This window comes from Dermacentor albipictus, chromosome 1 (assembly GCF_038994185.2).
Source record: "Dermacentor albipictus isolate Rhodes 1998 colony chromosome 1, USDA_Dalb.pri_finalv2, whole genome shotgun sequence".
NCBI classification, from domain to species: Eukaryota; Metazoa; Arthropoda; class Arachnida; order Ixodida; family Ixodidae; genus Dermacentor; species Dermacentor albipictus.
Genome location: NC_091821.1, coordinates 420,001,019 through 420,024,616, shown reverse-complemented (window position 1 = coordinate 420,024,616; position 23,598 = coordinate 420,001,019). Strand labels below are relative to the sequence as shown.

General features: G+C 48.3%; 1 protein-coding gene across 2 annotated transcripts; it reads left to right on the top strand.

Annotated features, from left to right (window-relative positions):
• Nucleotides 1-1,374: 1,374 nt before the first annotated feature.
• Nucleotides 1,375-23,210, top strand: LOC135900394 (uncharacterized). Of its 2 annotated transcripts, XM_065429884.1 has the most exons (6): nt 1,375-2,840; nt 3,649-3,833; nt 5,716-5,972; nt 9,213-12,961; nt 18,261-18,624; nt 22,135-23,210. In XM_065429884.1, the coding sequence occupies exons 1-6, from the start codon at nt 1,615-1,617 to the stop codon at nt 22,660-22,662; spliced, it is 6,309 nt and encodes a 2,102-aa protein (XP_065285956.1). In that variant the 5' UTR covers nt 1,375-1,614; the 3' UTR covers nt 22,663-23,210. The 2 variants fall into 2 exon arrangements, with proteins under 2 accessions (XP_065285956.1, XP_070388348.1); XM_070532247.1 differs by lacking the exon at nt 18,261-18,624 and having other exon boundaries at nt 22,135-22,331.
• The last annotated feature ends 388 nt before the right edge of the window (nt 23,211-23,598 follow it).

Below are 23,598 nucleotides of genomic sequence, written 5' to 3'. Positions count from 1 at the left end.
AAGATGGGAGTTACAGCGTCAAAAGAGTGGTAATACGACTTTCCTTATTGGCTTGGCCAAGAAATGAGTTGACTATGTTCAAGTTATGGTCAGAAATAGGTTTTCAGGACTGCTGAAATTGGTGAAATTATGTGTTAAAACGAAGACAATAATAACAGCAAGAATCAATCATCAATAATTGAAAAATGCATGAACGTAAAAAAAGAAAGAGCCGAAATGGACACAAATTTAACGCGGCGTTCAGCCGGACAAAATAGAAAATTCTTGGACAGGTTAACAAACACTTATGTGGCTGAATCCCAAAGAGGCCCAAAACGAAAGAATAACATGCTCTGTTAAGTCCACGCCGTCATTAAACACGTAGTTCCAATATTCTTTTTTCTTGCAGCCGCAAAGCGACGACAAGATAGAAAGAAGTGATGAATTGCTCCTTCCTCATTAAAAACAGTTGCTTCTTCTATATGTTGTTATTCCTCTGCAAAAGTCGCGCCTAACCACCGTGGGAGATACGGCAAGAATTGGATGGATTGCACAAAATGGATGAAAGAGGTTTAGAAAAAAAATGCCGGGGAAAGACGTATTTTGCTCGGTGTTCATGTAATGACAATGACTGAGTGCCTCTACTTCGCCTTAATTAGTCTTCTTCTAGAACTCCACTTCCTTTTTATGTTTGCTGGGTGGCGCTGACGTCGTGTTACTTTTCTCAGGGATAGCGTGATGACTATTAATGGGGTATTCCAAACATGAATCTGATAAAAACAGAATGAATCTAGCAGAAAGAAATTAAAGAGTTGTTTTGGCAGAGACTATTGGCTAAAGTCTGGATAGATAAGAGGAGGAAGAAAAGTGGTAAATTACCGGGAGACGCAACATTCACAAACGAATACGACCCAAACTTCTTTAACTTCTCAAATGAGGATTGCTGGCTCGCACCTGCGAATGTCCAAGCCAACAAACACCGCACGAAACAGTCTATCATGTACTATGCATTATATTTCACTAGCTTCTCCGCCATTGCTTCGTGTTACGGATGAAATCTTAACTGTTTTATTTATTTACTACCATATTATTTCCACGATTTATTTTCTTACCCTAGATAATACCAAAGTCAATACCCCCCTATGGTGAAATATGTGAGATACCTTTTCCCACATTCCTTTTCTTTCCCGTAAATATAGTTTTCGTTTTTCACTTCTTGTTGCAAGGCAGACTACTGTATTCCGCATTACTTTGTTTAAATTATTGTCAGCTTTCTGACACTTGGCCTACCCAATTACAGCTTGATTGTGTCACATTTAAAGAAAATCGTCGACATCACCATCATCATCATTTCCCGTTTCACGCATAAAAGCGACGACGAAGCAGAAGAACAAATTTCTGGCAGGATTCAGCCGATATTAGATAGAAAGCAAGCAATCAAGCAAATATCATCTGTTTGACTTCGTTGCCTAGGAACCAGGAGTCAGCTCAACTTATCGGTGAGGAGGAGGACATTGCGTTTACTCTCGAGCGGCGTTACGCAGCTGCTACGACGCTAGTTGGGCCTTTCCAAATCGTCGGAGTGCTCCAATACAGCCCCTTGAACGTTGCGCGCACACCGCTCGCCTGAAGACCATGTTCAAGCCTTGCCGCAGTAGGAGCGCATGTGTTGAATCTGCCGAGCGGAGTGGAACCTCAGGTACTGCAATCGTTGAACTATTTTCAGAGGAGGATGACGGTGCCGCTGGTTACGCCGAGAGCTCGATGGGTGCACCACCCATCATCGAAGATCCCGCTGTGATAGAGATATTCGGCGAGGGTAACCGAGACGACCGGAAATACTGTGGCATTATGGAGCGCAGGCTAAAGGGCAAAAAGTCGACTTCCCCAAAGCTCCCGACGGTATGGCGCTCAAATCGTGGGGAGAACACCTTGGCAGGCGTCGCTGATTCACCGCAGAACTCGTATATGATTCGGATCTCCGGAAATGGGAGCAACCTGTCACTGGCAAGATGCGAATGGGCAAGCCGCTGTCCTCCCTCTGCAGATATCGAAAACAACGGATCACAAATTAGGCAGCGACGGAGTCGGGCCAGGTCTCCGGCCTCACAGAGCAAGGGTCGAAGCGTCGGCAAGGCCACTCGTTCCGGCAAAGGCAAGACATCAGGGAAAGGGGACGGGTCAAAGCACCGTCGTGGTGAGAAGGAGAGGCGTCGTCGCAAGGTCAATGCGGTCGCAGCGACGTTGCCACCGCAAGAGCTTTCACCGCCGTCGCTGTCACCGCCTGCTCATACCCACCATTGGTACCCATCGATGAGCGCTTGCGAACGGCACCAACAGGCTGCTGTCGCAAATGTTGCGCCCTTCGCAAGGACAGATCAAGGGGACACAGGGACGACGCCGACGTACAAGCGAGTCTGTCACGTGATTACGACGACTGCGACACCTGGAGAGGAGCGGGCCGGTGATATAGCGGTGCCGATGGCAATAGGGGATGGGGAGCATTCTCCTTCGAAGTCGCGGCCACGGCGGCCACGGTCGGCCAAAAAGGTGACCGAGGGTAGCTGGGGCAGAAGAGTTGACAAGAGCGGTGACGAGCGGCCTGCGTCCCCGACCGTCGAGATTACTGCATCGGAAGCGGCAGTGATGTCAGAAAAGGAGGCGTGCTCTCCCTTACGCGAGCCAGCTCCATCCACGGTTACCGGTTTCGTCTTTGTAGATCCTTCGACACCGGTGAAACAGTTCCGATACACTGAGACGGTGCAGTCGGGATACGGCGGTGCGGGGCAGCCATGGCGTCCGCACCCCCTATGTCCCGTTCACTCCCCGCAGAGTGGCGGCGGACACATACCGCATTCCGCGTGAGTATACCGCGGCAGTTGCAGAAATGTATCTGAGGCCAAGGGTGCGAATTCTATTAAACGGACCCTGCGATAAGTATTAGTAAACCTTTATTACGATTTGTACGTAAAGTGGTGTCGCCTGACGCTTTTATTCCTTGCGCAATAAAGCTTCGAATGAGTTCGATAGGTCTGCAGCTAGAGAGAAAGAAAAGAGTGCCCTTCCATTTTGTTTTTCTTAGCTCGGTGAAAGCTGTGACGCGCCCGTGGAGAATGCAGTGGTCCACCAACCGCCATCTAACCGTGCTCAACTTCTCATTTTGGCATCTCCGAGCAGTGCGCATCACAACGCGCACTGCTCGAGGAGCCAAAGTGGTGCTGCGCTTTGGGAGAAATAACGAAGTACCGCGACAGGACGAGCGACAGAAAACATGCGCGCTACAGGGCTATGGATGCTTCGTTCGCTTTGTGTTTTGCCGTGACCGTCTCACTGAAAGTGTGCACCTTGTGGAAGCTATCAAGCAATTGTAACCTCGAAACTTGAGAAGGAGCTACAACTATTCAGCCAGGGCACGCGCACGTTCAAATTCGGGATTATGTCTGCTGTCTAGTATAAAATACGCAGTGATTTTCTCCACTGCTACGTCTCCGGTATTTCAGCATTTCGTTTAGGGTAATACGTATGTAAACTAGATTTCAAATAACGTTCACAGCAATTGGTAAATTATGAAGAATAAGGATAAAAAAAAACATACATTGTTTGTGGTCAACTTAACATTACTTTAAATCAATTTTGTGATACGTTGGTCTTAAACTGCCTCGCCATCAGAAATCACCTGTCGCACAGAAGTCACAGCCCGCCTCAGCTGGGACCGACTCTACCGGCACCGACGTACTACTCCGCCAACAGCTACGCGGCTCCTTGGACATGGGAGCAACAACAGCCACAGCACTTTGGGGAGCTCCTTTACCCTCCTTCAGGAGGTTCCACTGTTACCGAATACCAATTTTACGGTGCGTTAAATTTAACTCTACCATACAGAAGGTGCAGTAACGAGCACGTAGACATTAATCAACGCAATTTCAGCAGTAACGTCGTACCGCGACCGTTCTACTACGAGTATGAAGCTTCGTTGGCGCATGTGTGGAGGTTGCATACAGCAGCATATGCCCACAGGGAGCAGCACTAACGCGCGGCTACTACTGCTAAGGGATCCGAATAACTACAACCTCCAAGATCTCAGAGGTTATGGGGTAGTGCAATCATCGTTGAGCTGGGTAAAGTTTAGTATATAAACCTCCTTGAATGGGTACCCCTGTTTACCGTGGTGTTGTCAAGCAGCACTTTTGGCAACATCTACCTGGGACTACAGAGTTAACGTGTATACAGCTGTATCTGTTCATAGCATAGGGAGCAACGTTTTATGGATTGGTTATGGTTTATCGACTCAGATGGATTGCATAGCCTTGCATATGAATCAGAGATTGAACGGAGCAAATGTTGAGTACTATTTTGAGCAAGACGTGGCATAGATACAAGAAAATACATTGAAATAGATGAATATAACGTCACACTGACCAACACTGGCGGTGCGGTTTATGCGTGAAATTATGAAAAGGGGAAATTCGATGTTTATTTTCTCCACTAATAATATACTTTTTCCTTCCAAATAAACGCAGATGGAGATTTGTAAGAACTGCCTACGCCAATCATAACTGATTTACTCTCCTTCTTTAGTGTCCCTTCGACATCACTTTTCTTTAACAATCCGCGATCAGTCAGCATGGATAAAGTAATGTTGTCGTTACTTTTGATCACACTGACTGCTTGCAAGACATCTTTTTTTTTTTACCAAGTGCCAAGTTTATGTAATTTAATCCCTGACCTGTCCCTGTTCTGTATGTGGGCATGCAAAGCATTATTTTGCTCTAGTTTGTTACCTACACTTTGTTACCTTTTACATCCCTTGATGTTTTTATAGCTACTTTTGTAGCTCTAAGGTTGTTCATGATGCATCTAATTAGGATTCTTTTCAGCGCTCGTGGTGGAGAGAACCTTACGTATTCGATCTGGGCCAAGCGAATTTCAACAAACAATTTTGCCTGTTGCATATACTTACAGGTGCATACCGAGCCAAGTACATAGCGACACCACGGAAATCACAACAGAAAGGGGCATATGTTGCAGGTGTTCTCCCACAATCACTAATGGGAACTATTTACCTACACATGAGATTTTGTCTTGATGTCGGCCTAAGTCAGAGATTATCTGCTTAAATCCTTGCTCTTCGAGGCCATGCTGTTTCTAATGCAATACAGGAATAAGGAAACTAACCTTCCTCGTGCTGCGTGAGTCCTTACACTTGGTTACCTGCATACTATAGGCAACTCTATGAAGGATGTAGAGAAACTTCTCTCGCTGTTTGCATTCGCGGCCAGAAAATAGAGCGCCACATATGAAACGAAATATATAGGTATACGTCCTGTAAATCGATGTAACAGTAAGCCTCATAGTTTAGATCCGAAAATATATCGTAATTATTGCATTGGTGGTGTCGCACATCTGAACCCATCTACCGTCGAACGAGTGACACGTTTCTGGGACAAGCGGCAACAGCGTACCGCTTGCGCTCAATGCGTAAACATATAGTACTGAACGTGTAGAGATGCACGAACAATGCGCAATATGACATAAAGTTGGGTCCCCAAGCTTTACAGTTGTAATATGCGATGAATAGGTATTCAGAAGAAAGCGTCGCAGATAACAAACAAGTGCAATGCGAAACGCGCGATGTGAGACTTCTGTGACCGCACGACTTGCGTACATGTCTTCCTCGGCGCTGCATGCCTGCTACACAATGAAACAAGTGTTAAACGGAGTAGAATGCGATCGCAGGAGGACCGGTCGCGGAAGGCGCGTGGTACCCCGCACAGCAGCCTCCAATGGTGAGCTGGGACGGTGCCACCGCCGCGGGATACAGCTGGAGTGGCGGGATGGTGTCCAATGCACTCCCGCCGTTTGCAGCTGTGCAGGGCGCTCCGCCGGCATCCCAGTGGAGTGCGCCATTCGAGCAGCTGCTTCTGGAATCCCACGGCCACCAGGGTGACGGGAACCTTTGTCATGCACAGTTCCCGCAGAGTGGTCTCCAACGGGTTAGTGATAGAGCCTTCGTGGATTTTAGATCCATGCATTTTCTTTAACATAGGTGTCCTATAGCGTGCTTGGGAACGTTTTTCAATATGCGCAAGGACGAAGAAGTGTCTATATTTAGGCGCTCAGCGACAAAGAAGCAGTGTCACTTTAGACAACACCTTGTCGTTCTCGGATGCTTTCAGAGGCTACAACACGCAGATATATATATATATATATATATATATATATATATATATATATATATATATATATATATATCCCGCGTTCCTCGCACACTTAAGTTGTGGCAAAATTGTACTGGCAACAGGTGAGGATATGGCGACAGCAGCAAAAAGTTGTCTTCGCCAGAGGAACCATCTGAGAAAGACTGAGAACCATCTGAGATCGACACGCACCTAGCGTCTTAAGGCACTGGCGCGCCGGCGATAAATTCATAAGGGCGTTATATGTCACTTGTCGATGCATGCGACCGTGGCGTAATGGCTTCAATATCGGGCGTCTGTGCCTAGAAGTCCTGTGTTCGAGTCCTGTGGTCGCACAATTTTAATAATGTTTATGTAATTATTTTCTGCCTAGTACATTGTTGAAAATGACGAGTTTACAAAGCCACGAAGGCATGTGAAGCCGGAAGAACGAAGTTTAGGCAGATCCGTGCACTTCCCATAATTCTCTTTCTGGCTCAACCGCTCTCATTGCAGCTGCCGTAGATGTTATGGCCAGAGCTCCGTCTAATGACTATTGTATTAAACTCTATGGGCTTTGGCCTTTCACTTTAGAGCAGTAAAGAAGGGACCCACGAGAACTGTGATTGTTCCGCAAATATATCTTTCACTGTAATTCCCCCAGAGCTCACTAAAAACACCATTAGAAGTCCTCATTTTACGCTTTCGCTTGTTTACTTGTTCTTGGCTGTGTCCTTCCCGTGTTTCTTTCCTGCGCGAGTCAATTTGATGTGGTTCCTGGCTTGCCAAGTAAAGCAAAAGTGTATATCACAGGCGTACTTGTGAGATACACCTTACTTTATTTCTGTTTTGCGGGTTTACATGCCTTTATATATAGCTAGCGGTGGGAATTGTTAACGTTGTACTCGTAAAAGTAGACCCGCGACTCATTTGTATAGAAAAGTTACTTTGGAGTAGGCTCCCCCCCCCCTCCCCGGCCAAAAAAAATTATCCTCGGTACGTTCTGACTCTTGGAATCTTTGCAAAGTGTGCAATCCCCATACAATCTGTTCAGCGTGAAAGTTGTGCTAAGGAGTTTGTGCTTCGAATGTTTTGGTTCTCAAGTGCTGTGTGTTGTTGTCACAGCTGTCGTTTTGTGTGTGCGTGCGTGTGTGTGTGTGTGTGTGTGTGTGTGTGAGTGTGTGTGTGCGTGTGTGTGTGTGTGCGCGCGCGTTTCCTTGCATGTGTGTGTGTGCGTGTGTGTATGTGTGTGCGAATACTGCACATGTTTACGAGTTCGAACAGGTCTTGAGATATGAATGATTCCGGCTAATACGCAATATGAGCCCCAGATGTCGTAAGCCAGAACACGATGGTGACGGTTAAAATAAATACCGCAAAGCAATACTGCCACGTTCACGTTGTCTTTCCATTACTGGGTCTGTGTTCAAACAGTCCCACGTGTCCTTAGCTATAGCCTAAGAAGCGAAGGCGAAAGCCTTGTAAAGCATATTATAATTCACCTTAATCCACCTTAATCACCCTAAACCACCTTAATCCTTAATACACCTTAAGCAAGCCTAATACCCGCTAATCTACTTTAATCCCACTTAATCGACCTTAGTACGCTTTATTCCACTCTAATGCACCTTAATTGGCCTTAATCCATCTTAATTGGCCTTAATTCATCCTAATCCACCTCTATATATTTTAATCCATTCACTAACAAATCATTAATTAACTTTGCTAATCATTAATCCTCTCTTATACACGGCTGGACATACTTTGGTTCGCTTCTGGCCTTCTTTGGGTCACGTTATATTTTCTCTACCTCACAACGCCACCTTGAAACGTAGAGATATAAGGCTTTCGCCTTGAAAACTTCTCTTAGCTAATGCAATTCTTTCAATGGACAGCGTTCTTGCACTCGCTACTCTAGGATAGTGATTTACGTCATAATGACAGCCCTGTGGCTGCAGTCAGCCGACGCTAGCGACGCTAGTTTTCAGCCAACATTGTGAGGAATAGACACGACCGGACCCCAGTAGCCGGTTATTCGCCCTGCTGCGTCCATGCATGCTTTGTCCTGTTTCTCCAGCGTTCCGTCACTGAAATTCGACATGCCGACCTGCAGCTGCATGCATGCCTATGCGATCAGTTTGTCTACGTGTACACTGTACAGTTCCAGCCGTAAAGTATACATGCGGGCGTAAATTTCCGTACGGCTTTCAATTAGGCACCGAATTCACCTGTAAACTGGACAGCTTCGTGGCGGTGCCAATCGTTAATCCGTATTTCACACTAATTGTAACACTCAATGCAGCAGCTTTGATTCGCCCGTCAGACGTACCGTACATTTAAAAGAATGTGTGCAGTGTTCTTGAGACTAATGAGCTACAGTACACCGTAGTAATGAGCTGTGTCACTAGCCTAAAGTCGCGTAGGTGGCAACACTCACGTTATTTTTTTTCTAGGCGAGGATGATACACCGGGATAAAGGTGGCCGCGACAAGCTGGCTCGATCATGTGGTCGAATACTCTACGTTTGGGAGGCCACTGCAGTGGTAGATGATGCTCGCACAGGATTTCTACACCAGTACACAATATATCGCAACATGCCGCCCTTCTTGATTTGCTTCCATAAACCGTAATGACGTAAGAACCAACAAAAGTTGTACTTTCTCTTTGTAGCCGTCAATGATGCCTTTGTGGGGCAAATTCTAGGGCACGCCAAGATTTGTTGCGGGGAACCAAGCTTGCGTTCGCAGGACCTTGTCGTGCGGTGGACATGCCGTGTTCCAGTACGTACACCGCATCAAACTCAATGAGACCTGTAGCATGCAGAGTACGCTCAGCTTGCAAACTTTCTACGCGCGTCGGGCGCTCGCCTGCATGTCTATCCTTCACGATGGTGGCGTGAATCTGATGCAGGCGGGAGGGTTCTCGGCATTATGCAAAAGGTCTACAGCACCCATTTATTGGAAAATAGAAGCTTTTCAAAAGAAAAGTTAGTCTTGCGCAACGAATTTGCACATGTTTCTATCATAATTTTCACACAAAATCAATATCTCTTTTCAGCAGCTATCGCCTGAGGGCCTCGGTACGAGTGGGTCTCCATCGGCACGGACCCACGATTGGCTTCAGATTCCTAGCGTCCTGAGCGATCTTGGAATTGGTTCTAAATGGGGAAGAACTGTTACCGAGTCCTTCGAGACCATACCTAAGCCGCAGAGCGTCGCCAAGCCTACGGTCCGAGGAAGTGATGCGTTTTTCTGGTCTTGGCAGGGAGCCAAACCCCAACGTAGACGCGCTTCCACAAGTGCCACTGATGTTAAGGCATTCATAAGGCGAGCTTCGATGAGCGGACGGCATGAGACGGGGCGGCGCAGGTCATCGGTGAATGTTCAAGAAGCGACAGACTTGCGTACTCGTCGCAGAGCGTCTGTGAGTGCACAGCGTGATATGCGGCGCCGGTCATCAGCGAGTGTTCAAGGAGCAGTAAAGGTCCTGCGTACTCGTCGTAGAGGTTCTTTGAACGGAGAGCGTGATATGCGGCGAAGATCATCGGCAAATGTTAAAGAAGCAGGGAGAAGCCAATGGGCTCGTCGGAGATCGAGTGCTGGAAGCTGGAAGTCCCTCAAAGGCAATCGAGGCAGCTTTTCGGGAAACTCAATGAGTGAGCGGCCACATGTTCACTTATCACGTGATCGTGCTTCCTGCTCACGTCCAACAGCGACCGTAGATCGCAACGCAAAACACCGTTGCGGCTGTTCGGCTTCCGCACGACCAAACACAAACAGCCTCACCAGGACCCCATCAATAAATTCATGTTGCTGTTGTTGTCAGGAAACAGTGCCCTTCCATGCCTGCTGCCATGGAAGCTGCTGTGGACAGATGAGCAGAAGTTGGAGCATGCCGTGTATACCTCGAGTTGCGACATCGCTACAAGAGTGCCACGCTCACGGCGCCGGCCTGGCAAAACAGTTGATCAACAACAGGAGATATACCACGCAGTCAGGGGTGCCTCACGCATGCGCAATGGCAGCCCGCGCATCGTGTTCCCACAGTCCCATTACGGTTCCCGTGGAAGTACGAATAACGCACCAATGTTCTGCATCGCCGACGCTGTACCCTATCCCAGTACCATCGCTGATGACTACGGCGCCCCTTGGCGGCGGTCCATTTCAACCGCAAGCAACTGAGCAGAAACAGTCGGACGAAGACATGTACCTTATTTTACCGTCTAAGAGCGGCCAGGATGTAGTCTACCATGCTCGACACATTTCGCCTGTCCTTCGATTGCCGAGCGTCCAAGGTGTGCTTGAGACTGCAGGCAGGCAGCCGTATTGTGGTGCATTGACCATGCCAGCTGCGTCCGCAGTAGTTAGCACGTGGGAATCCGAGGCGCAAAACGCGGAAGCTATGAAGAAGAAAAGGGATGACCGTCGACGCGTTCTCTCATCAAGAAAAAGTTGGATGAAGAGCACACAAGCTGCAGGGAAGGCTTTGACAGCTAATAGGTCGCAAAAGGTTTCGAGAGAGCCGCCTAAACGCGCTTCTAGGGCATCTGTTGTATATTCAGATAAACAAGACACGGAGCGAGAAGAGGATCTCGTAGAAGCTGGCGAGCAACTGACCTTCGTAACTAAGCGAAAATCCGCGCCATCAAAGCGCGCCTCCGTCGCCACTGAACCAGATGCAATGTTTAAGTCCGCGCTACACAGTTCAGTCGATGCGGATGATCTCGACAAGCGGTCACATAAAACCAGTAGGCGCGCATCGCGCTCATCGAGGAAACCGAGCCTAGCTACCGGACGGCGTTTTCTCGACAGATCAGAGTTAGGCAACCTCAAGGGGCGTGAAGACACGTCGGAACTTGGACCAACCTCAAGACGTGCATCTGCAGTCGCGGGTTTGAGAAGGAAGTCTGCTGGGCAAGTTGAAATGGAGTCGCCAGACGATTCAAGTGCGCGAACGGAGAGACTTGGTACCGGGACACTCCAAGTGCCTCTGTTCGAACTATCATCATCGGATTCCCCACGAGAGGAGCCACACGCTGCAGTGGAGAAAACAGGGAAAGTGTCTGCGGAACAGGCCTCTGGACTTGAAAGTCAAGAGTCGACCAAAGAAGGCACCGAGCTTACTCCAGCGGCAGAGCCACCACAACAAACTGGAACAGGCAGTAGCATAGACGTTCGGTTGACTTCGCGCCGACCGTCTGACGTAATTCTTGAGGAGCGACCCGAGGTTGAAAAGCGGCCTTTGTGCACGGAGATTAATTTCGCCTTGCTTGTGAGCATCGCGTGCATCGTGTGGATCATCGTCATTTTCACATTAACTCGACGTGATGAGAAAACTGAATACACGGAGCTCCCAGCTGGAGCGGTCGCACTGCACTTCCCTACCTTGAGCTATACGATACCAGTTGAATTACACCACCAAACCGCATCAACGTCGACTACTGAACTGTCACCTGAAATTAGCGTCTGCTCTTCGAGTATCTGCGTTCAGGAGGGTCACCGTCTCAGAGAACACATGAACAGGGAGTACTCGCCATGTGAGAATTTTTACCGCTATGTTTGTGAAACGCAGCGAGCGACTCCCGTGCTACCGTCTGGTGGTGGAGCTTTCAGTTCTGTGGACACATTGCTGCAAGAATATCTGGCTTCCGTCTTGCGCGACTACGTCCTCGACGAGAACCACAGAGACGTCGCCCTGGTAAGAGCCCTGTACAGCAAATGCTCACGGCCTGCGGGCGACCCGTTGGTGGATCTACAAAAAGAAGTCTTCGCCACGCTACCCATCAAAAGGTGGCCCTACAAAGGCAACTCTTTGCAGTCATCCGACATTTGGCGCATGGCGGGCTTGCTCATTCGCAGATTCGGTGTCGTCACCATTCTTGAAGTTTCTTTGGGCGTCAAACCCGGCAGGACGGCAGCGCCTACGGTAGAATTGAGTTACCCACGCTACCTACGCACTGAGGACTATTCGCTCGGCGCAGTCGACACTTTGCGGGACGCAGTTCTCGAGGCAGCGCGGGAGTTGGAAAGTTCAGGTGACGCCGACAGCTTGGTCTCGCAGGTCATGTCGGTGGCTGCGACCTTGGCGACCCTAGCAGGCAACGTGACAGCGCGGCAAGTGCTCTTCACTGAATACAAGGACGTCACCGTCAACACGCGCACATTTATCGAATCCGTCTTCGGAAACGACTTGAGGAGCGACATTATTGTGGCACTGAGGGAACCGCGTTTACTTACCGACCAGTTGCCAGCCCTGATATCCACTGAGAGTGTTGCGGCTTTCATGAACTACCTTGGCTTCCGCATTATCGTAAGTTTTGCGGCGCTCTTTAATTCGAATCGCGCAGCAAGCCTCCGAAGCGTCCTCAGCCTAGAACTCGCGGGCCGCATCCTACCTGCGGAAATGAATTGGCTTTTGTGTATGCGAGCTGTGGAGAGAGTACAGCCGGCGTGCCTCGGGAAAGCTCTGGCCATGCAGCAGGCCGCTGCAGGCATATCCGCGACCAGTCGTCTTTGGTTGATTGAACTGGAGGACAGCTTCTACAGACACCTGCCCCGCGTCGCTTGGATGACCGAACAAAGCCTCAAGACGATTGGCGATAAGTTTGAGAGGGTGCGCATTGAGCGCGCCGTCGACGCAGCGTCATGGAAGCTGTGCACGCATCGGCCGCTCAAGACCCTGGACGAAGGCAGCTCGTTGCGGACGTTCGTGCGCGCCGCAGGAGAGTACCAACGTGAACGGTTGCGCCAAATCAAGAAACCATCCAGGCCTATCGATGCCGGGCACGTCTTCGACATGCACAGCAGGTTAGTGCTAGCGCGTTAGCTTAGCGTCTCTTGTTTGTAATTCTCGTTGTGTTCGCCCGTTTGTTATGGTTCTAAAGCCTTTCGTCGTTTCGACAATTGGGACCCTAGAGCCTGTGACTCGCCATTCTTTATGGTCGTGGCACTGACAACAGCATGCAAAAAAAGAGGAAAGAAAACGAGCGCATTGTTTCTTGTTTTGTGCTCTTAAAGGGATGTTAAATTGAAGGACACCTCACCAGGTTTGGACATTGCAAACGGACGGGCGCGATATACAGATCGCGCGGTGACGATCCTGCCTGCATATTACTGAAGTGATGCACGGTGCGAGAAAAGCTGAAATTTTCAAACAAAAGCCAGCGCCGCGCCCTTCCTCTCGAGGGAGTCGCCCTTCCAACCAGACAGTCAAGGTCACACGCACAAATGCCTCTACGCAAAAAGGCACTGCCTGCAATGTCACAGACCACGGCGCGTGACTTAGTAAATATTTCAGTGCGGCACGAACGATGCCGCGACTGCGAGGGCACTGTGCAGAAAAAAAAAAACAAGAGAGAAAAGGTTGAAAGGCGATTCAGCCTCTAGTTGAAGTCGATGAAAGACAGAGTATTCCTGAACGAGTTGGGGGTGACACACGGACGGAGCCACTGCACTTGGAACTCTATCGCGTCACCCCTCGCGTGAGGCGAGTAAGAGGAGCGTCGGACTCTTAAAATTTAAGATTGCGTTATCTTCGGGATCGGCACACGTTTTCACACCGCACTATGTTTGAGATCGGCTTACATTTATCAGACTGCACTATATTAGGGAAAGGCCCACATTTTTACGTATGATAACGTACGTGTTCGCTCATTTTAAATATTTTCCGGGGTGTTACACGCCGGAAGTACGACCTGATTATGAGGCACGCCATTGTGGGGGAAAGCGCCCGCGATGTAATGGTTGCAGTATCGGTCTTCTGTGCTTCTGAATTCGGCAGGCGATGCTGATCACGTGAACATGACGTGATTCCTCGAGTTCGGTATATGGGAGAAAGCATGCAAAAAAAGTCGCTTGCTAACGCTATAGTAGAGCCAGAAGAGAACATGTACATTGGCAGTGAAGCTCGACTACTGGCCGCATGATGACGTGACATTCCAATTTTTTATCTCCTCTAATAATAAACCAATTTGAAAAATTACTTGGTAAAACATCTGCCTAGGGTGCGCCTTGTAATTTCCAGTGTGTAACCAAAATTTACCGTGCGACCTACTGAGGGCACCTTTAAACCTAACCCCACCTGTCGGCGCCAACACCCACGAATGCGATACAACTGCGCACCTATGACTACGTAATGTTCGCAGACTGAAGTCCAGTAGTTCGGTGTCGAGGGCAGGAATGCCACGCTGCGAAACTCCGCCAGAGACGGGTACCTTTCTCAGTAGCGAAGTCACAGCGGATGCCAGAGTGTAGTGGGTGCCGTGGGGCTAATTTGAGTACTTCTTTCTTTTGTACCCCCGTCGCAGAAATCTCAGCAGGGAGAGAATGCTGAGAACCAATGATTCCTCTTTATTCGGTAGCATAAGTTATACTTCCTTTGTTGAAACACAACGTTAACGAGCAAATGCTTGCTTTTTGTTTCTAAGCGTGGATTAAATATTCAGAAAGGAACGTGCTGGGCGTGACATGCACGGCATGGAGGAAACGAACGGAGAACAACGGAAATGAAAAAAAAAAAGACGCGTTCATCTCTACTGATCAACTAGCCCAACGTTACGTTGTTGTGGACTGAATATTCGTTTTGTTTGTTTTTTCTATCGTAATTGCGTGAGGTGTCTTGTGAACCCATGATCTTGAACTTTTCCCCACTTTCTCAGAAGGTAACAAGGTTCTTGGAAAAGGTTTTCAGTTTGAAAACGAAAGGTGCCTGGAATGGCTTGACGGTTTGATTCGCGTTAGCATTGAGCACTGCTTAAGTACCAATTTAGGCGTATTGCAACTTTTAAATAAACAATAATGCAGATGCGTTAGGTTAATCTTCAATGTTTTCATGAAACACCATATACGTGACTTCAAGCGATTGTGTAAGCTATGTAGGCTGGAAAATGGCGCGTAAGCAAACGACAGTCAGCGACGCCAATTTAGAATTCTTGCAGCAGCTCCTCGCGACGTTAAAGTAAGTGGTGACGACTCTGGCCTGGGCTTGTTAATCGCTTTTTAATAGAAAACAGATGAGCTTATCTGGCATAATGCGATAGGCTACTAAGCCTTCATTTGTCCATTGCAGAAATGCAGATATAACTTCGGAAGAGAAACATGTGCAAGTATTGTCATATTTAGTGCTTACGTTAGCAGTAGCAGTTCATAGTTTTCTCACCATCTCCTGGACACAGCGAAGTAATACCTCGTAAAAAATGTAATTTAGGACATTGAGTACTGCCAGCTTCTTTCGCTTTTATAAGAGGAGCTTTGTATATGAATAGTCGGTAAGCGACGCTGCATTGGTCGCTGTGATAGCAGCAAAATGGTTACGCATGCATGTCTAACACACTTGGAGTAAGTTGCCTTCGCCTTGCGTAACGCGCAGAAAATATTAGTTTTGATGACCCTTTGTTTTCAGTTTGGCAGCAGCCGATCACACAAACTACGGGGTGCGGAGGAAATAAGGTGTTCCGGCGTTTTGTAAAGTGTAGCCTTCTTTGCCTGCCTCCCCATGGTTTTGTCGAGGTTGGGCTTCTCTGCAAGAAAAGTGGGCCAACTTTTGGGCCGGGGACAGTGCAGTAGTAGACTGGACTGATCCCGGGGATGATGCAATCAAAGCTGGGGGTATTCCGGGTACAATAGAGTAAACCTTCTGTTTGCTGTTGCTGCTGCTCCTTGGTTACTTGCCGTGTAAACTGGGTAAATACTGAAGAAATGCCAATCCCGGAGATTTATGTAGTCAAAGCTGTGCCAATACCAGAAGCGATATAACAGCAAAACTTTTGTTTGTTGTTATTGTTTCTGCTGTTGCTTGGTTTCTCGCCAGGTAAACTGTGCCAGCTACTGGAGACAATGTAAAAAAAAAAAAACTGGGGCCGATCCGAGAGACTGTGCAACAAATCTGAGCTTGTTCCGGAGACAATATATTAGCAAACCCTCTGTTTGTTGTTATTGCAGTGGCTGCTTGGTTTCTTGTAGGGTAGATTGGGCCAATAGTGGAGACAGTGTAAAAAGAAACTCAGGGCCCATCCCGGAGATGGCGTAATCAAATCGCGGATCCTATGTAATCAACCATGGTGACTTGGTGGGTTGATTCCGACACCAATACTGTACAATATCTGTCAAAAGTTTTATAGTGGTTTGTAAAGCGAGCCGGTTCTGCAGGCAGTGCAGCCAAATGCGTAGGTAAACCGATCCTGACACGACATTATAGTTGCTTACAGGTGTAGCATGTGGACCAAGTTTAAATGCCTCTATCTCTGAGTTTTGCGTCAATGTCTCGCCGAGTAAACGTATTGGGCCACGCAGAGGGCGACTCAGACCTAGTCGTAGACATAACGTGGTCGCAGCCCTTATTGCTGTGGTGTGAAGTGGGAAACAACGTAGAATAGCTGTGACGTTAGCGTAGATGAATTTGGAGAGGAAGCATTTGCCTTGTGGTGCAGGTTTGCCCGTCAAAATTGGTGGTCGTATAATTCAATGCGACCTTAATGGACACATTCCAACTGCTTGATTGGGATGTTCAACTGATCATGTCTTTGCAAGGGGTTCAGACGCGGTGAACGTCAAGCGCTAGGTTTCATATTTTTGCAACGCACTACCTATATATTTGCAAATTTAAGTGCACCACGAGGCCTACAGCGTCTTTATAGCGAGAGTTCAACGGAAGCCGTCGCTGGTAGGCATGTGCTTGAATATGAAGCAGGAACGATAATACTGACTTCGTTCAATGTTCGTACGTTAATATCGCTTCAATACAAGCAAAGTTGTCACATGCATGACACCAAAATAGCATCAACATACACCGTAGAAATGGTTTCAATACATAACGTTACAAAGTAGCGACATCAATGCAATATTTCATAACGCCGACTCGTTCATCATTAGAGTAATTAAGCATCTACATCATATAAGTCTCACGTCCGCCGATTGTCATAGTGCATGAGATCCGCATAATTTTCTTTGTCTTTTTTCGTGGTCTGTAGACGCATACCAGCGTAGACCTGTGCTTTAATAATCTGAATACATTAACACGAGAACCAGCGTGATAGCGAGATTTCGTACTCATTCAAGATGCATTGGAATTCTTTGTTTTATGCGCAAATTGTTTAGAGCGCTACTCTTAAGCGACTGTTTGTACGTTGAGCGTCGTCGTCGTCGTTGCGGTCGGCGTAACCGAGCGAAGGATCTATTGGCGCAGGGGAGGATGAAAGAGAGCGAACGTGGAGCGCAGCGGAGGATGAATGACAATGATAGCGCCTTTGTCCGTTCGCTGATGACTTCATGGGTGAGATGTGCGGTGAGCGCGCCCGCCGATACCATAATTGGAAGCAAAGCGGTGCATGAGCAGAGGTCTGTTTGCGGCGACTGCTGCGAAACGTGCCCGCGCATCAAGGCAATGTGGCGCACAACACGTTGTCCGCCGCCAGCCACGCGGCGCTCTCTTAACAATGAGCGACGCAACCGGTGGAAGTGGTCCGTCTGCCGCTGCTTCTAAACGAGCTGGCCGAGCAGAGGCTCAGCGACGCCGACGCCAGGAACCACAGGTTCCTGGCGTTCAGAAGCAGAAGCTCAGCGGAGAGAGAGATCAGTGTTTCGCGAATAAAGAGTATGTGTAGAAAATAAAGAGTGCTCTGTAACTGTACATGCATGCATGTTTCCCTCAAAATTATTGTCCTTGGCTATCGGCTCGGGCCCGCGGCATCATGGACTAGGGACGCCGCCCACATCGGAGGATTCTATCGTCAGTTCATTTCTACAAGTTGATTCGTATCCCTAATATGTCGCAAAATTAAAACACCAGTTTTACGGAGTATCATAATCATCGGTTAATTGTTTTCTGTATATCCGTTTAAGAAACAACTTCGCGATTAATGTGTCGCTACTGCTGTGTTTACTGCAGCAGAGAAGTGGTGTACAGCCATCGCAATGAAGGTTTTGCACGCTTTATTTGAACGCAACTTCACAGAATGTCGCCAACATAGCCACTATAACGATATCCTACACCCTTCGGCATATGTATATACGTTTAAGCTCATCCGATTGCGCTGTTTTAAAGCTCTTAAATACGTCATCCTGTTATTTTCACGTCGCTTGAGGCCGCCGGTCCGCACGGTTCGCGCAGGTACAGCGATGCTCTCCAGGCTGTGTACGTTCCAGTGGGCTTGATTAACAGCTCTGCGGTGGCGAAGGGCCAGCTGCTCGCCTTCCACGCCGCGCGCACGGCAGTGCGGTACTACGAGGGGCTGCTGCCAGTCGCGTACGAGCAGTGGGACAGCAACCTGCCGGACTCGGAAGCGCCGTGGGTTCTGAACGATCCGTCACGTCGCAGCCTGGACCGGCTTCTCGAATGCCTTGCTTCCGACTTTCGGACTGTGTCGAGCTTGTCGTTCCCATCTTGGGTTCCTGTGATCCGAGTGACTGCCGAGGATCGCTACCCGTTGTTGGCACAGACCGCGGCGCTGGCTCTTGCTTACAGCGCATTTGAAGTGAGTGTTGTGGGGTCACGCGCGCGTGCACCGCGTTTCTTGGCACGCAGGGCCCTGAGGGGGGGTGGGGGGTGGCGGAGGTAGAAGGGAGGGTGTAGTGCGTGGAAGACGCGTTTCCTGCCGCGGGTGCCGCGAACGCCTCGTGAAGGCAGACAGCTTAACTGCTATACGGCCGCCATAATCAGCACTTGGCATTTCTAGGTGGTTTCGCTCTCACGGAAGAACAGATAACCCCATTCCCCCCCCCCCCCCCCTGAAACAAAAAGAAAGCTTCTTCGCTTCGTTACCTCGATGCGATCCGAAAGAGGGTTTTGGGCGCTGCGATTTGTGACACGGGCTGGCCTCACCAACGAAGCGTACACGCAATCGAAAAATGTCTCGCTTCACGTGAGCGGAATTCCATCAGCATCTTCGATGTCTCAGCTATTAGAACTTCGTACATTTTCAGTTTCCCCAAATCTGACAGTCGCTCGCACTGTCAGATAATCAAGCGTGCCGTGCGAAGATTCCGCTCTGCAATCAGTCCGCTACAAGATGCATTAGTCAAATGCGGTGTTGGACATGTTAATATGGAGGGCTGTTGGCCAGAGTCAAACAGGTGTGACGGACAATGAGCTTTGTAAATTAGGCAACTGACATGTGCATGCGATCCTAACTGGATCGGGCTGTATACAACCTGTGGACTCGAACGGTATTTTACCGACCTCTGTGAAAAACATATAATCATAAAGCCTGCGAAAACATATACGGTCGATACTTGGAAACAAACGAAGAAGCTTGAAGAAACTTAACCGACTGTGCAACAACCAATGGAAATTAATATTATATTGTTTTCAGTGTTAATTAGGGCTAAAAGTCAAATATAATATATCTGAGTTGAGATTACGACGATGTAGTGAAGCTGGAAAAGCTAGTGCATTGCTTAGAATCAATGAACACGGTGACGTGTTATAGTTACATAATGCCTGTTAAGGGAAGGAAAATGCAATCGATTGAAGTAGCTAAATTAGATGGAGCTATGATGTTAAGGAATTTGAGAGAGAATGCGAGTTCTGTTGAAGAACAGACGCATTTGAGTCGCAATGGGAGATGTATTTGCTCTACAGCGAGCTTAATTAAGTGGCTGCTGCTGCGGTTACCCTAAAATTGCAATAAAAAAAAACGACAACCTAAGTTATTTGAACCTCATTCTGAATTCACAAAGTCACAAACTTTGTTTACGCTCGTAATTTCTGTTTGCCATTGGCCGGCCGCCTTCGCTAACATGTCTATTGACCGGCTCGCATGAACAGATAGCGTAAAAATGTTTTGGCAACACGAGACTTCCCGACACAGACAACACCAAGATTGCCATGGCTGAAGGCCTAATATTGTCATTGTTGCAACGCCTGGAGCATCTTCAAAATGTTGTTTTCTTAAACGCATTTTAAAACAATCCTGTCGCAAACTTTCGATTTCTTTCATCTCGCCACCATACGAAGTTTCAGAAGGGCGAAGCACCTCTCTTCGTGGGGTTCCACGACGATCCCGAGCGCCTCCTGTAGCTGGATGCACATGACACTCCAAATCAATGATTTAATGTGCTGGCGAGCGTGACACGCACGGCCTAACTTCAACGAATAGCTCCTCTGTGCCAACTGAGCCACGTGATGCTAATCCGTAGACTCAGGTTCGCCTCGTGAATCCAGCGAAAGCATTCGTGGCATGTCATTACTGAAACGATGTCATAACTATAGTCAAACCGCGTTGAGAGCTTGTTAACTCATTGTGGCTTACAAATGGGTTAACAGAGAACACGAGTGAGAACAAGGCGCTAAGACGATCTCAATTGTGAGGGCTAATCAAAGTCGTTGCCCCTAGTATTTATTAACCAAAATAAGGTACATACAGGTAATTACATTATATAACGTACTATTCTACGTGCCTTACACTATTTTTCTACATAGTTCCCACACCGGTTCAAACATTTGTCTCATCGCAGCACTGAATTTGAGATGCCCCTGTAGTTTAATTCATCCGGCTGACTGTGGAACCATCGGCGGACTGCTGTCTTGGCTTCATCGGCCTTTTGCGAACTCGCAACACCAGCACCTTCCACTTCTCAAAGCGAGACACCTTTTCCCATACGTGGGCTGCATTTCCTTGTGAATTTCGATGGGTGTTCGTCCCTTGCTCCATGGAAAACGAATCACACTTCGTTGCTCATACGCCGTGGACGTGTGAATGACAACCGCCATCTTCAACAACTAACAGTAGCGCCGTGCCGCGGGACTACTGGCAGATAAGGCTTGGCCTACTGGATAAGGCTTGGCCGGTTCAAGAAAGGTCCACCGCTGGGAATGTATATGCTGACTTCACATTTACAGCGGCTTTTATTGCTAAAAAAAAAAAAGCGATCGGGGCAAAGACTTCCTGATTCGCCCTCGTAATTGCCGAAGCGCCTTGACAACCCCTAGGCGCTTCGTGAGCGCCTCGTGATGATTGCCTTGCGGGTGTTCTTTGCCCTTCGTGTTCTCTGGCATCGTTTGTAAGCCATCACAACTAGCATGAAGTTCAAACGCGTGAATTTTACGTCTAGATGCAATCAGTAGTCAGTCAGCGTTGTTTAGTACGTTGCTAACCACAACTCAGTTAAGTATGCGCTACTATACGAGACTATAATAGCGCGATTATTTCTTCAGTAAGCATCCATTCCGCTCCCGCTCTCATCTTATCTTATTCCGTCATTGTGACGCTGCCAGACGCAAGCGTGAAGCGAGAGGCTGTCTAATACTGTTCTCTACTGCGTAACTAAAAGCAGCTCACCGAATGGGCCCCAAAAGTTTGGGAGCTTTAGCTTAATACGGCATATTGAGCAAAATTTTGACATTGAAATGCAGGTTCCTAGCGAAGTGTTGTATCGAAAAGTGTCGCAGGCTTGGTCCCGTCTAAGAATGGGAATTTACATCTGTAGTTCTTTAAAAAATGAAGGTGTAAAATAAAAAAAAATGCTGGGGTTTTAGGCTCCAAAGCACGATGTGATTATGAGACACGCCGTAGTGGGGCACTCCGGATTAAGTTTGACCCCCTGGTGTTGTTTACCGTGCACTCAATGCAGGATACTCGGGCGTTCTTGCATTTCACCCCTCACCGAAATGCGGCCGCCGCTGCCAGCATTCAATCCCACGCCCTTAGGCTTAGTATCGCAACGCCAAAGCCACTATACGCCACTACTGCGGGCAAAAAAAAAAGTCTAGACACTAATTAGGGTGCGATCTTGTACGCGTTCCAAAATAGAATGGAGGTGGTTCGTTCTTTCCGTCATGAAATAGGCGGTATGTTCCGTTCCGTTCGTCCGATAGCAGACGACACGGAATGATTGACAGCAGATATCACGTCACAATTGACGTCATGGCGTTCGGCACGGTTCAAATTGACGAATCGTATTTGGCTCGGTGGAACGAACGGCCTCCGTTCTATTGTGGAACGCGTACAAGGTCGCACCCTAAGTGTCCGATCCACTGCACGCAGGAGCTGTTGCGCGCCAAGCACCATCAGCGGGTGGACTTCAGGCTGCAGTCTTTGAGCCACGTTTCTTCCGAGCAGCTGTTCTTCATGTACTACGCGCTGGACAACTGCGATTCCACAGACGAGACCTTCCAGGCGATGCAGTTTCGCACGCGGGGACGCTTGCCCGCCGAGCACCGTGTTAACTTGCCGTTGCGACACCTGCCTCAATTCGCCCATGCTTTTCGATGCGGCGACTCGTACGCCCCGTCGGCGGCAGAGGGACAACGGCAACACATGGTGGCGCCCGAACGATCGCGCTGCGACGTGATGCGCTGGAACTCGAGCGCGGTACCCGGAGGGGCGAGCTGGTACAGACGGCTCGCTCGGGTCCGGGCGAAATCATTCGGTGGTAAAAAGGACTCTGGTGCGCCAGCCGACGTCGCTGGTGAGGACGCACCCGTGCTGTCGTTTCCCGGGAGGGCTTGGATGATAGCTGGACGCCCTGACCCCGGCGAGGACGATGCGGCCGCCAGAAGACGGAGCCCTTAGGGCTGCGTGGTGTTGCTCGCTGAAGCTCGCCTTGGCGAATGTTGCGGTTTCGTCGGTCAGGTGGGCCTACATACTTATGCCAGCGATGGAGTGCTTCTTTCTGCGAGTGTTTACTGGTCACACATGCGGGGACACTTCCCGCTACCGGAGCACTTGCGTCAAATCGTATTCTTCACAACGTATATAGTGCGTCGACATTTGTTACCCTTCGGAGCCTACGTGTATTTGTCGAGACCTGAAAATCTTAGGGCACTGAGGACTAATCTACTGCACTGCATTTTAGTCAACCGGTGTTTTCGTATACCTTTCGCGCGATTGTGTGCTTAATGTTGTGCTGAAGTTGTGCTTAATGACAATCGCGCTTTGTCGAATTGTTCGTATGTGAACTTTCGCATTCATGTTCAGTTCGCATACAATTGATGTTTATTTTCATTTTGCTACTGGTTGTCTGGGTGGTGAGGAACCCCAATGTATTTACGCAAAGCAGAAAATTCTGTTTGTATTTGTACTTTGGCTATAAAATTTGATGTGGTGTGATATAACAGGCAGCAGCTTGGCTTGACGTTGCTTTTATTATTTACCAGCGCTAGACGTTGCTCACCTGCTGAACACAGTTTTCTGCGGGTTAAAGTTTACACTTTAACCTGGTGTGAAATGTGCAATTTGAAATCGCAAGTATGTATGTATGTTTGAAATCGCAACTATGTACCAGCGCTGGGGTTTCTGCGCGAAATTCAAATACTGATACTTGGACCTTCATTTTCTCATCTAATATTCAAACTATTTTTTTAATTGACTGCCCGCAGGGTTCTCAAACAATGCTTCATTAGTCTAAACTGATTTATTGTTTCGCTTTAGTGTCCCTTTAACGTCGGTATAGGCGTGCGCCTCTCATAATTCAGGATGTCCGGCAAATTTTGTGGCAGCTCTACGAGA